Genomic DNA, 14,217 nt, shown 5'->3' on the forward strand with positions numbered 1-14,217 from the left:
TCTTGGTGGGTCGGGGCGAGGAAAAAAAGCTACTGCAGAAATACTGTAGATACTGCTCTCTTACCAACAAGCTCAGATGTGGAATTATGGAGTAAAACTCGTCTCGGAAGTCGTCTGTGGTTGACGACATACTGTGTGCCCAGGCCCTTTTTCTTTCCTCGTCTTCCCACCTTGTTGGCATCTTTGGCATTCTTCATTTCATCCTTCGGAGCTCCCGGACATTACCTGTTCCAGCAGCCTATTTTCCATTCAAATCGCTATTCTTTCATATACTAGGTCCTTGGGAGCTTAACTTAATCGTGTCTTTTTTTTTTTTGAACTCTATCAATCTTCATCTTCTTTTGTCTGGCTACAGTACTATACTACTTCTACTACACTAAGAAATTAGTATATTTTGTCAAGCCGGGCCCATTACCCATTGGTATTGGCATCTTATCTCTTCATCAATACCCTCGATGGGATCATAATGTGCAACTATTTCAAAAACTACTACATCTATAGTGGCTGTCAAAATCCTGCTGCCCACTTCATCCGAACATCCTTGGATGGTTGCAAAGATGGCCATTGCACCGACAGTCCACACGATCGATTCATTGTGGTAGTTGGTAAATGTCTGCTCTGTTGTACGACAAGATAAGCCGCAAACAATCTGTTCCACACGAAGCAACAAAAAAGTTATCTGGTTTTCTTTTTTCACATATCCTTTTTATCAATCGGCCGCTGGCCTCCGCCGCATTCCCACCTTTTCTCCTTTCCGTGCCCGACCCGCCGTTCTTTTAAATACAAAATCACCACGAGGAACTACTATGATTTCGGCTCTAGCCGACCCTCTTCGAGAGAGGCCATCCACTTGCAAATCCGCATTTTTGAACCGATTGATGACGACGGGCTCGTACAATTCGGATACGATGATTCGTCAGCAGAGCTGTGATCGACACTTCTTCTTTCTGGTGTCATTCTTTTCTCTTCTTTTCTGTGGTTTTCCTTCTTCGTTTTTTCTTTTTGTGTGTTTGGGGGCCCGCACCGATTAAACTTTGCGCCCTGGGGAGTCTTCTCTTTTTATTTGTGCTCGCAAGACTGGTAATTGACTATACAGGCAATACCCCTGTATTTCACTGTGCTGTTGCTTTTTCTTTTTTCACTTGTCCTTTCCAAAACTTACCAATTGTTCTGAGCGTCTTCTGTTTTGACTTTTCTTGGATGGATATCATGTACTACTTCCGATACTTCTGATTTGTGACTTTGGTTTGAACCGGAGTTTTATGGGGTTTCCCCGTCTTTTAGGGTTACTTGTTATTAGACATACGTTGCTGATTTTCAAGACTTTACCGCAATTAGGTCAAAGTCTATATTTAATGTATCAAATGTATTCATTTTTGTTCGGATTATAAACTCGGGAATCGTGAAATTCAATATGCAAGATATCATTCGAATGCATTCGTTTCATTTTTCCATATTCATGGGGGACCCGAGACCATCACATGTTATCTTGTGAGATTCATCACTCGAGTCGAGAGCTTCCTTTGTCGATGGGCTCGGACCCAAGTGTTTAGTATAGTAAGGACAGTGCGGATGATTTCCGGATGGTGTACTCCATACGGAGTACTACATACAATTGTCAACTTTCAGGCTGGGGTCAGGGGGAGGGTCCCGCACAGGCGACGTGGTTGTACCCTCCCCTATGGAATTCCGCTGTGCATAGGCCAAGGGGTGGGAAGGGGTCCCAGCCCTCTCTCTAACAGAGGGGAGTAGTATGTACGGAGTAATGAATCACTACTTTGTAGAAGTGACATACCTTGCGAATAGATTGGACATGTTCACTTGACAAGTACACGGGTGTTTCAAGAGGGCATGATCCTCGTTAGTGGTTCGTGCTTTTGTAGTCATGTCGCCCGCATTGCAGTTGGAGTGAAGTAGAAGTGGAGAAAAGGTATACAGTATTGAATCTTGGGGACTTTTTATTTCTGTTGAAATGACGTTTCCGGCTGAGGTGAAAAGTTGTAAAATAAGCGATAGTCAGAATCTAAATTTAATTAAATTTAAATGAGAGGAAAGATAAAACAATCAAGCCAAGCCCGGGTCGCTAGAAATCCACGCAATCCCGTCGTTATGTACGAGAGAGTACCTTGTACTTCTCTGAGGGGATTCTGGAAGTTGGCCTTTCCCTCCCATCGAATTCCATTGAGGAGCAATCCCCTCGGAATGCGGACCCCCTGAACTGATAGAATTGGCCATCCAAATCGTTTCATCAACTGAGAATTTAGTAGATTGCCAATATGTGAATATGCTATTGAAAAAACAAGTGGTACATATGTACAAAGATCGGCGAGACTTGTAACTCCCCACCGGCCCGGGAAGCGTAGGGCAAAAAAAAAAAGACCCTTTGACAACTTTGAATCCCGGCACAGATTTATCCATGATGCAATCAATGGTGTTCAGAGCACGCTAGGGAATTGAAAAAGGAAAATAGGATCTACCATGGGCAAACGGCTTTTAGGGCTTTCCACGCTCGGGCGTACAGTAAATAGTAGATGTGGAAAATGTGGACAACCAGGAAGGCCGTTACTCAAAAGATAAATAGGGTTTCATTTCCTCCGTAATAAAGTCTTTGCTCGGTAGGTACTCCGAGGCCTGGAGGGCTTCGATTGCCGGATAACAAGCCAGATGGGATCATGGATTCGTTCAATGTTTGGAACACTAATTCCCTCCAGATGGCACTAGTCGCTGGCATTGACCCTCCTGTCCGCGCTCCGTTCGGACCGCGCGCACACCACACATACACATGCGTACAATGAAGAATTGCTCCGGATCAAGCCTTCATATGTATTCATATTTTGAGGAGTTGTTTATCGAGCTTCTTGTTCCGCACTAGAGTATGATGCATGCATCCCATTTTCAAGCATGAAGCTGCATCACAGCGGGCCATGGCGCAGCCGCATCCATCCTATTGAAATCAAAGACGCAGACTTGAGCAGAGAGAATTTCTCGCTTTTTTATTTTACGTTTCTTTATTGTTTGCATGTCTCGGGACTTGTCGGGTCCGAAGAATTAAGATTGTGTGCCGTGTCGGGCGCTCATTGGGACCCGGAATCAGGGTTATATTCTCGATGTTAATGCCGGCCAGGGTCAGGTTTCTGGAAGAGAGCTTGACCGGCAGTCAATTAGGCCGCATCTAGAGGACTCCCCTGTTAATTACAGGACAGGCAATGAAATGCCGCCGTCTATATCAGGCAGTCTAGTGCTCATGCCGATCTTTCATTGACCAGCCGCTGGCGCCGTGGACACTATGTACATATATGCCGGTTCGAATTTGAGTGCATAGTGTATTTAGCACGTACAGTACTACCACCTGCGCTCCCTGTAGTTGTTTTGTGTTTCCACATCCCCTCCCCATAATGACAAAAGTTCCTGCACCGACTCACGATCTCGACCCGCATAGTCGTTTTTTAGCGTTCATATCTCAGCCCCAACAGATTCCAGACCTCTTTCACATGCTTCCACCATTATCTACAATCAATCCTATCTCTGCCGAAAATGTGATTTACCTCGGTGGCGTTATATACTAACATTGTACTGTTGCTTGGGGAAGGGACTTGTGTGCTTTGTGCTCCTATGGAGGTGGTAGAGCTTACGTCAAGCATGTGTCCCCTCTAATTTCAACTGCTGAGCCACCGACCAGGGGATCATTTCCCTCAAGGCAAAGGCAATTGCCTAGATTCTGCCGGGGCTAGAAGGATGCCCGAATCCGAGTACGATTGGCGAATCAAGGACAAGTATAAACGGGTTCATTTCTATCCGCACTTAGTCTTTTTAGTTCGTTGCCCAGCAAGGCAGGGCCTAGGTCCTTCGACAAGCTCTCTCCCCCCCCTATGTAGATAGGACCCAGGGCAATCTTTTCGTTCAATATGACGCACTTGCTAATCCTCGATCGATTTGACTTTGTCACGACGAATAGTAAGCTTCAGCCTCACGATCTGTCTATGGTACTGTAAGCGGACTATCTGCGATGTTACTAGAACATATGACTTACCTGGTAAACTCTTTACATGTACCCTGTAATTTCGAGATTAGTATTCACTTGTAATTCAAACCCAGCAATCACGAAGACAAATCATATTATCTCCTGAAGATATAGCCCACTCAATATCCAGCCCTTTGACGTGGATATCTTTCTTGGCTTTAGCTTCCCCGGCTTTTATCCGGGCTCCGTACTCAAATTTGTTGCATGATGCTTGCTTAGATTGCAAGGATTCAGAAATTGAGCTTCACAATTCAGGATGAATACCCGACGCCAATCGTGATATTCCGCTAATACTCCGTATAATTTAAGGCTAAATATTCATGGTCTCCTTCATCCACATGCGGTCTGTGCGGATATTGAGCTATCGGGTGGAGTACCGAAGCCACTTCCGCTAATCCACATGGGGGGGTCTAGGTTATAGATAGATCCATAGCCTGAGATGAGATGCAACAGTGCGGAATAATAGAAACAAATAGACAGGATCAGTCGGAATAAATCGAAGACATGATAGTGATCATTAAATTAAAAAGTGATCGACTTGGGATCAAGCCGAAACGCCGGATACATCGGCAGATCAAGTTGTAACAAAATTTGAGATTCGGATGGAGTAACTTGGACTGTGTGCTGAGAGAAGAAATGAAAGATATTTGAAGGACAATTATCCGAAACAAGAGATGTCCAGTCAATGAACCCACCTTTTGACAGTGCCTAAATTTCGGATAATTGTATGTGCAGATCATGACGCGAATCCCTGATGTGGGTGGTAGATGCGGCAATTTTGTGGGTGGGAAAGCCTGCATAACCTCCACTTGGGTCGGTCAAACAAATTCAATCCGTGTCAATGATGGAAGTGGATAGTGAGAACCCCCAAATTGGAGCTTAAATGGGTAAAAAACAAATCTTAAATAATCTACCCAGGAAGTTATTCTGTTTAGTAGTATCGAAACGAGGCGGGGAGCGGTTTTCGAAACAAGGCTACATACACTTGTCTCCCAAAATCGGTATTTCTGAAGGCACTCCAAGGAGGGAACGTCATTGGGGCCGGAAGTACACTACCGACAGAGCTGCATTGCCGATCTGTTTCTAATAGGATTTTGCCGACCAGTAGGCTGGGGTTCATGCAGGGTTCTTGTCCAGTTCTTACGCGTACAGCTAAAATTGAAAGCGGGATTTGATCACATGAGTCAAGACATTAGATCATTGGACTATACTCATTTGCTACTGCTATACTACCATATATTAATACATGCAGGGTCCAGGCATACAATTTCAGGGTAGGGACATTGGGCTGGGTGGCCTTTTCTTTTTTTTACTTTTCTTGAAATTGGCCATCCTCAAGGCAAATTGTGCCGACCAATACCAAGCAAATGTCTTGATTAATCACCGCTGATTTGTTTCAGAACCGTACTTCTGGCGGGGCTTGAATGCGTCTAGGTGAATATAGTGGTGGAAGTGTGGTGTAGCGAGGGCAAGGCTTTCGCGATACCTTGGTTGGGAAAGAAAGCCCAGGAAGGTCGCCCAGGCGAATGCTTACGCTTGAAGAAGCCCGCTTACGGCCTAGCATCGAGTCCTCTGTGCTCTGAGTAGCTGGCTGCATTGAGACATGCCCAGGGCTGTGCTGAGGTAGACAGGATATAGTGATCAAGCTTCGCAGATAGTGAAAGGATTTCTCTTCTGCTAGTTGATAGTCCTTGGTGCAGACAATGGATTGCGTGGTTCTAGTGGTCACCAGTGAAGCGGTAGACGGAACTTTGAGCACTGAATTTCTGCTTGATGATTGACTGATACTTGCAGCTAACACTGTAAGCTGGTCAACCATGAGGTTGGTATCGCTGCAACATGGTGTGTTCCTTTTCATGATGGGTGCGACGTGGATAGTATCTGAAATGGAATCGGGTGCATCATCGCCACATATTTCGTCAGATTCATCTTGTGTTTGATTATTACCCGCTGTGTCCTTTTTGAGGTGGCAGCGTCGTATGATATATGCCCGAACGGTTGTCCATGGACTACAGACTCCGAGTAATATAATGGAAATCATGTTGATCGTAGGTGAGTAACGAACAGGCCTGTTACTTAGTAAACAAGGAGCCCGAGTGTTCATAAGGAGCTTACCTAGTACTTCTGTAGAACGTAGAAGTTCCTCTTCAAGTTCCGACAACGGTATATGGAATCCTATATGAAGGTGCATATATCTGATTCACTTCAAATTCAAGTTGCAGCACCAGCTCATCACAAACATAAGCTCCCCAACAAACCCCTAATCACAACACAAAATTGAACATGAACGTGAACATGTAACGCATTATCTCCGAAACAAAGTCGAACCAGGGTTTAAATGCCATTGCCCGAAGATCCCAGCATCAAACCAAGAGACCAAATTTAAATCGAACCAAAACTCGCAACATCGGGAAATTTTCAGGGACCTTAAATTAGCCAGCATGGTACACTTAAAATGCTATTATATCAATGCAATCAAATCCACGCGGAAACTAGCTTTCCCTCCAACACTGCCATTGAATAAGGGATATTGAAAGCATTCCCACCTACGATCGAGATCATCGTTCACAGGCCATCCGTGCTGTTAGCTGCGAACTACAGCTGCATATGCAGCCGTCCCACTCCCATTCTGACCCGCGTCAGCATAGACACAAAGCTTATTCTTCGCGACAGGTCAGATGCATTCGGTCTTTCTTAAAGTGACAACAAACGGGTTGGGGGTGATGAGAATAATGCGGCTGCGCTTACGGCGATCAAGTTCGCACCATGATTTACCCGTTTGTGGGTCGTGATGGGCCGATGAAAAGCGGGATGGGGTATGGGTCAGAGCGTTAGGGTGGATTTCTAATTCGGCTAGGAGATTAGTAGTGAGTTCGTCGATTTCGGAATCTGCGTAAATAGTTGTGTTTCTTTCTTTCTCGGGGATGTTGGTGTTAACAAACGGGGTTCTATAAACTTCAAGTTTATTGGATGGGGATGAAATGGATTCATAGTGAGTAGGCTGGCCATGACAACGGTTGCGTTGGCATTGAAGAGAAGAAAGACGAGTCATAGCTGAAGGCATTGATTTGTTTGTGTTTGTACTTAGGAGGTGCTGCGTTAATTACTTTCTAGTGCTAGTAGAATACAACACTATCCGTAACACATGTTGTCGCGGATTTTTGACAACTATAGGGATATTCAGTTGGCACTGCCTATACAGTAGGTTGCGGCTTTCGCACCATGCAGTAGAGCTATATCAAACAGAACCATGAGCTAAATCTGAAGGTAGAGTAATCCAAATCCTAGAAATAGATAGGAAGGAAATTTGTACTTACCATACAAGCATCGTCTCCATCCCGACACTCCATCTCCTTACTCATTTCAAACCCAATACGCTCATACATCTGCACATTAGGAACATTCTTCGAACTCTCCAAATAACACTTAATACCCTCACGATCAGCACGCTTGGTAACCGTTTCAAAAAGAAGTCTCCCAATCCCTTTACCCTGCGCCTCCGGAGCAACAGCCACAATATTACAAAAGTAATATCCAAGCGGATCATCCCAGATCTGCGCTTGAGCCTTCCGCTGATTCTCCTTCCAGATCCAATACCGATTCACGCGCAGACCCCCACGACCGAAATGTCGCGCATTGTTAAGAATCTGGCTGATTGAAAGGACCCACTCTTGGTACCAGGAGTACCAACTCTGAGGCTGGGAGGTTGGTTGAGGAGCCATCCAGCAGGAGACGCCGAGAATGGGTGAATTCGAACCATGATCCACGGTGGCGTCTTTAGCTACCTGGAAGATGGCGTTTTTAATGCCCCATTGGCAGCGGGCTGCAAGCGAACCGTAGTTCCGTTGTTTATTAAACTATACTCTTCTCCCCGAGATAGTAGCCGCAAGTCGATGGTCGACCGCGTTACGAGGAGGAATATGTTAGAATTCGGATAGTAAGAATCTTGGTATACTTTTGACATACAGTGGCTGCATCAAATACCCATTTAAAGTAGGGGTCATCCTCAAAAGCTCTTTGAATCACATCGATTGCACCGGGAATATCGGCCTCGGTTAAGTCGACGACTTCGATTGCCATGATGATTGTGCTGGGCTGTCACTTGCTTTTACCAACAATGGTATTTAGACTTCTCTGGACTCGAAATTAGATCAAGATGTCTCGAGTACTTCATCATGAGATCACTACTTACCCAGCAGGGCTATTCGATGGAGTCAAATGGCGGTGTACACGGTGTGATAGTCACAGCTACCTCTCTGGAGCTCTTCTTGAGCGCGCACTATCCTAAACTCAGATCGTCCAGAGTCAAGGGTCGTCTTGCACCTTTATAAGTTGCAAGATTTGGTTTCACTCGAGAACTGGAAAGATATGAGATTGGGATGAGATGAGATCTGGAAGATATGAGGCCTCAGATATGTTCCCTGTAGCGTATTCGAAAGTCAAGCGAGGGCTGGTAGTTTAGTTGAAGTACTGTTGAGGGGCTTGTACGAAGAGGCACAGGTAGTAAAAAGGGTAGATAAGACATCTTGTGAAGTTTCCAAGGCAAGTTGAAATGTGGGGGAGCGGATTCAAACGATTCTCCGCAATCTGCGGGGGTCCAACCACCCGTGTACGGTGTCGACATGATACTGTGACTACAATCGGTCATTTTAACATTACTATGACTAGCATTCGTGAAATATATAAGAATAATAATTCTGCGAGGAAATCGAGACCTCTAATTTAGATAGAAATCAGTTGATGTTGAAAGAAGAGGGTGGGATGTACCAAATATACAATTGAATGTGTATGATCATGATCATTGAACATGAGAAAATAGAAGACTAGAACATGCGTGACGAAAGGAACACCTTCGCGCCTTTTACCCAATGGTATGAACAGAGTGATATAAACCCCTAATATGACCTGACCCAATCAACCCCAAACAAAAACACAGTGTTGACAAATCCAGAAAGAAAAAAGAAGAGAAAAAGAAGTTCAAATTCTATTGAAAAGAACAAAAGAGAAGAGAAAAGAAAAAAAAATAAAGGCGCTTCAATCATTCAAGGAACGGATCTCCTTACGCCGTTTTCGGGCATGAAAGGTCGTTGCTTCATAGCTCGGATATCGTGAAGTGTGAATCGAGGGCTTTAGCCATCGCTGTGAATGTAAAATGGATTATGATCGGGCGAGATCCTCGATTCGTATCCATTCTCGGGGTACATCCATGCTGCGGTTGACCCTACCACCCGGTGTTAAGGGAACGTCAACTCGACCCCGGCCTCGACCGTCATCATCCTGGTCCTCGTAGAATGATAGTCGGGAGAAGTAATCCTCTAAAATTGCCTCTCGATCCCCATTCCCGACGATAGTGGTATACTCTGGGGGTGGGGTGATAAGAGGTGGCGGGGGAGGAAGATCTTCAAAGGCCGGAGGAGCGAATGAAGGGGCTCTGAGTAGATGCATTGGACGAGGCACATCGGAAGGTTCAGGATCAGCAACGGTGTTGTGCTCTCGCTCATTATTCGGCTCGTGGGCCAAGTGTGCTTGAGGTGGACGCGCCAGACCACCTGAACCGTTCGTGAAACTTCGAGAGACGGCACGACCTGCTCCAATCGATGCGCGACGACTGAGGTTCACGCTTGAATCTTCCCGATCAGAACTGGACTGTGCCGCGGCGCTATCTCTTGGAGCCAAAGGTGCTCCAGGGCAGCCGCACTCAAATTCTTGTGCTGGTGGTTCTGGTTCAGCCGCTGGACGCGTATAGGCTGGGAGATAGATGTTGGCGTGTGTCGCCTTGCACGAGAGAATGTGGAAGGGTGAATCGATGGAAATTTCAAAATGTCTACGTTTGGTAGGATCTCTTTCGTCGACCTTGGAAAGTCGCAGAACGATCTAAAGATGCGTAAGTAAACCATGAGATGTGCCGTGAAAAGAAAAGAAGCGGAACCGCTTACCTTGATCCAGTGATTGATTTGAATATTTTCGTAGGTCGTGTCAAAGTGAAGGCGCTGTGCTTCATCTCGGCCTTTCATCTCATGACAGCTTGGAAGTTGTACACTGAATTCCATTTCCGTCGGACCAACACCCGTTTCAGTCGCGAGATTACCCAGCAGGTTCGTGCGAGATCGATCCACGATCTCCTCTCCTCTGGCAGCAGCAGCACGGTGATCCCAATCGATACCACCACCGGCCATGACGCGCATAGAGCTACCGGGATAGGTACTTGTGCTAGCAGATTCCGCTCGCTTTTCGAACAACAAAACCTTTTTGGCGGGTTGTAGCCGATGCACACTCTTGTCTGCGGTCCAATGCTGAATATTCTCGGTCACATAGACCTTGATTCGATGACATTCAACCTTAGCAAGCGGTGTCAATTTGAATGCAATGGGAATCTGAGAGCCCATAGGGAATGATTTCCCCGAAATGACGATATCATAATGCAGCTGATCTTCCCAATTTCGTGAAATCGCAATTGGCTCAACCTGTTCGAGCGAGCCCTCGGCGGGGGTGCGAATGACGGGGATTTCCATTGTGCCGAGTAAATTGGGGCGAAAAGCGCCAGATCGCTCTACAATAGCTTCCAGGTCGTATCTGACAAATCCCAGGTCTGTCTTGATGGTTTCCGGTAGAGACCCGTCGATGGGGAACTCAAAACTATACAAGTAGTCACCAACCGGGAACATCCGATAGTTGCGTTGTTGTTGGGTTTGGAGATTTGGGGGAGTGTCATTACGACTAAAGCTTCGAGAGTGGCCACGACCGGTTTGGACAGAAAGGCGCTTGGGATCTCGACCGTTGGTTGGCCCAAGGCTGGGGGTTGAACCACTCTTAGAGAAGAGTTCGCGGGTAGTCGCAGAGACGTTATCCTTGCCGGGTACTGGAGAGACAGGTTTGGCATGCTGATAATAGTGGGCACCGTAGTCATTCTGCATCAAAGCCGTATCGCCGTGATTGAAATAGACGACACCGTGGGTGAACAGGTCTTTCTTGTCGTGGAAATGAATCTTCTTTGGGGGGATACCGTCTGGCCAATCCGTTTGGGCATGACCGCGAAATTGAATCGAGATCTTCTTAATCTTGACACTCTTCGTGACTTTTAAATGAATCTGACCACGCAAGATTGCGGATTTCTTAGAACTTGGATCATGTTGATCATAGCCCTGTAGATAAAGCACTGGTTCTGTCAAGGCGATCCCAACAGTGAGTCCGCTGCCCGTCGCAACGATCTTCTCGTTACGAAGCGGGGGAAAAGGTGTGCTCAGTTGGGGTACAGTACTAGTGGCCTCCGCCACGGGCCGGGGTAAGATCTCGGTCGCCATCGTTGACTCCGTGTGTATCGAACTGTTTTCCGACGATGGAGGAATAGAGGAAAAGTCTCTCGGGGAGACGATGATTTCAGAAACCGGTCGAGGGCCCCGAGTGCCGGACGAGCGCGGATTTAGACGTTGTGGGGGCGCAGGCGACTGAACGCCCGACGACCGCAGGCGAAGGAATCGCTTCGCGTTTTCACGTGGACCCGCCAGCTTTCTGAGAATGGAACCCCTTCGGGTCTGTTTGGGGAATTGTTCTTCAAGATTGAAGCAGACCGAACGCCGAGAGATCGACCGGCTTGGGATGAGACTGGAGAGCGACGGTAACGACGGAACGAAGTATTCGGACGGGGAAAAGTCACTGATAGACCCCGACCGCGTTGAAATCTGCGGGGGAATAGTGTGAGCAGCCATCATCGTGGAGGTGGGCGCATAATGGGATGCTTGAACGAGCAAATGTGAATTCTAGACGAGCTGTGCGGCTTTCTTTTCTTCTCTTTTTTGGCTTTCCTTTTTTTTTCCCCTCCCCCTCTTATATCGAATAACACAGGCAGATTGCGAACCAGGCGCGTATTTCGTTCCCCCCCAAAAAGTCCGCGAGGAATGCGGGGAGAGTCACCCACGAAAGACCAGATGGTTCTTTATGGGGATTTCTAAATCCAACGAAGGGATGCCACGAGTAAAATGGCAGGATTCAAAAAAAAAAAAAGACAACCCAAGGGAGAGGAGAAGGGAACACAAGAATTCAAGAAAGGAAAAAGAAAAAGGCAGTGCTTACCGTGGGGATTTAATGGAGAAGAGATTGTAGTTGCTTTCTTGCAATCCCTTGTGTATCCCTCCTTTCAAATTTCAGATCGACCACGCAAGGAGCACACCGATCTTTGTGCAGGAAAGAAGAGATGGAATTCTTGGGGCGCTGACTTCATAAGCACGGGTCCTCCACTCTGGTGATCATCGCCGTGCAGATCCCTTGGATGCTGCGTAGGATTGGCTGTGGAGACTGAAAATTGTGGTTCCCGGCGACTCTTTGCGCGTTGGCGCACCGTAATGTGGCGCACACTGATGACCACAGATGCCGAGACTTGGTGGGTAAAAAGGGAAAAAAGAAAATAGAAAAAGAAAAAAGGAGAATGGCGAAGGGATTGTTACCGAATTTCGCAAGATAGAATTAATTCTTCATGTTTAAAAAATGTCAAGATCCAATCAATAAGATGAAACAGGGGGGGGGAAATGGAAATGAAGAAGTAGAAAAAGTAGAGGAAGAAAGTGGAACAACGGAAAAAGAAGATGAGCCAGACCGGATCGATGATGACATGATATCGACGAGCCCCGGCACAAAATCCGGATGACTCCATCAGACAGTCTAGCCTAGTCTACTTACTACATTTAACTACTGTATTCAGGTATACTCTTATGGTAAGCAGAGATTTACTCTCCTTTAGGTGGGGTCTGCCAAATCTCCATGTGTAGATCGGTTGGCAATGGTCAGCATTCCGGGGGAGAGTCAATGTGTCGTACAAAGTACACGTTGAAGTATACAAGTGTACAAGTGTAGACTACAAGTGTAGTGAGAGTGTAGTACATATTAGACTGAGATCTACTACAATCCAAGGAGAGTATAATTCTCTGCTTATTGTACATAGGGTGTCTACACTACCATGTTTAATGTCAAGAACACGCAATCTTGACGGTCATCATTTTCTTCATCCTAATACTGTCAGGACCGGCAAAGACGGGACGCTCGGCACCGCATCTCCGTTCGCCTCCCACGAGCCGCTCAGAGACACGAGGGTCTTTTTGTCTCTCTTGACGTGTACATACTTTCCTAGTACAGTACTCTGTAGTTGGTTAGTTCAACATGTACTATTTCTGTATGTACTCACTCTCAGGCCGTGGAAGGCTCAATCAAAAGCGGGCCCTGATTTTCAGAGTTTGCTGCACAAGCCTTGACCTCCAAACCCTCGAACCCTCCAGGAACGGGAATGTAGCCAAATTCACCAATTTCTCAATGGCCGGAAATGAAACCCCGCGGAGATGCTCACGGTCCATTCGCATCCACAGACATAGTACCCTGGGGATTTGCAGGTCAGGGATGTGCGCGTTCTGCGGGGAAGAAAGGTAGTTGAAGTACAGTGCGTGTGGGCCAAGTTAACTGAAAGCAGGGGATCTGTGCCATCTTGACCGGTGCTGTACTGATGATGGTGCTGGTGCTGGTGCTGGTGGTCAGATGCTCATGCTCATAGCCAAACCTGAAGGTGAGCTAATCCCTAGCTTATCCATTGTGGGTGGGTGTTGGTTGACAGCAATCAAAATATTCAATCCTCTGCGGGTCCGTAACAAGCATGACCTCATGGGAGCCGGAGAACCCCCGATGTCAACGCGGCCCCATGTTGACGTGGTGTTGTCGGGATCCCTGTTCGCGGGGGGAGGGGGGAGGGGGGAATCAAAATTAAATCTAAAAGTTCTAAACGAGAACGAGCAATAGGTAAGTCTGAATTTCGCAGTACTTGCCTAGATTGAATCGAATCCCAGGAAATTTTCGGAGGGTAGAGGAGCATACAGTACACAATAGCGGCTCAACGGGTAGATCGAACGTGTCCTCGGGATATCAGCCCTACATAATACTCTCCACTCCGCTGGATTCCATATACATACGTCACTCCGAATTTTGTGGATGTGGTGGCTTGTACAATCGGGAGATCATACTGCAACAGTACATTGTATGATCACGGTAGGTATTCCATAGTGTACCTATTTGTGGGGATTTCTAGTAAGTTTCAGACCTGTTCACCAAATACTACCATTTCATTGTGTATATGTAACTATATTCAACACTTTCTAGGTAAATAAAAGACGGCGCATCTATGTACCTACATAGATCAAACCCGCATATGACCTGTCTAA

At 46.5% G+C, this 14,217-nt stretch overlaps 2 protein-coding genes across 2 annotated transcripts; both read right to left on the reverse strand.

Annotated features, from left to right (window-relative positions):
- Positions 1-7,215: 7,215 nt before the first annotated feature.
- On the reverse strand, positions 7,216-8,101 carry N7469_008210 (GNAT family N-acetyltransferase; the record flags this gene model as incomplete). Its single annotated transcript, XM_056647128.1, has 3 exons — positions 7,216-7,254; positions 7,339-7,878; positions 7,988-8,101. The coding sequence occupies 3 exons, from the start codon at positions 8,099-8,101 to the stop codon at positions 7,216-7,218; spliced, it is 693 nt and encodes a 230-aa protein (XP_056498679.1).
- Positions 8,102-9,178: 1,077 nt separating this feature from the next.
- Positions 9,179-11,730, reverse strand: N7469_008211 (arrestin family protein; the record flags this gene model as incomplete). Its single annotated transcript, XM_056647129.1, has 2 exons — positions 9,179-9,895; positions 9,958-11,730. The coding sequence occupies 2 exons, from the start codon at positions 11,728-11,730 to the stop codon at positions 9,179-9,181; spliced, it is 2,490 nt and encodes an 829-aa protein (XP_056498680.1).
- Between the last annotated feature and the right edge of the window lie 2,487 nt (positions 11,731-14,217).

This window comes from Penicillium citrinum (assembly GCF_028827155.1).
Source record: "Penicillium citrinum strain IBT 23319 chromosome Unknown utg000007l:1.0-2040159.0:1.0-2041076.0, whole genome shotgun sequence".
Taxonomy (NCBI): domain Eukaryota; kingdom Fungi; phylum Ascomycota; class Eurotiomycetes; order Eurotiales; family Aspergillaceae; genus Penicillium; species Penicillium citrinum.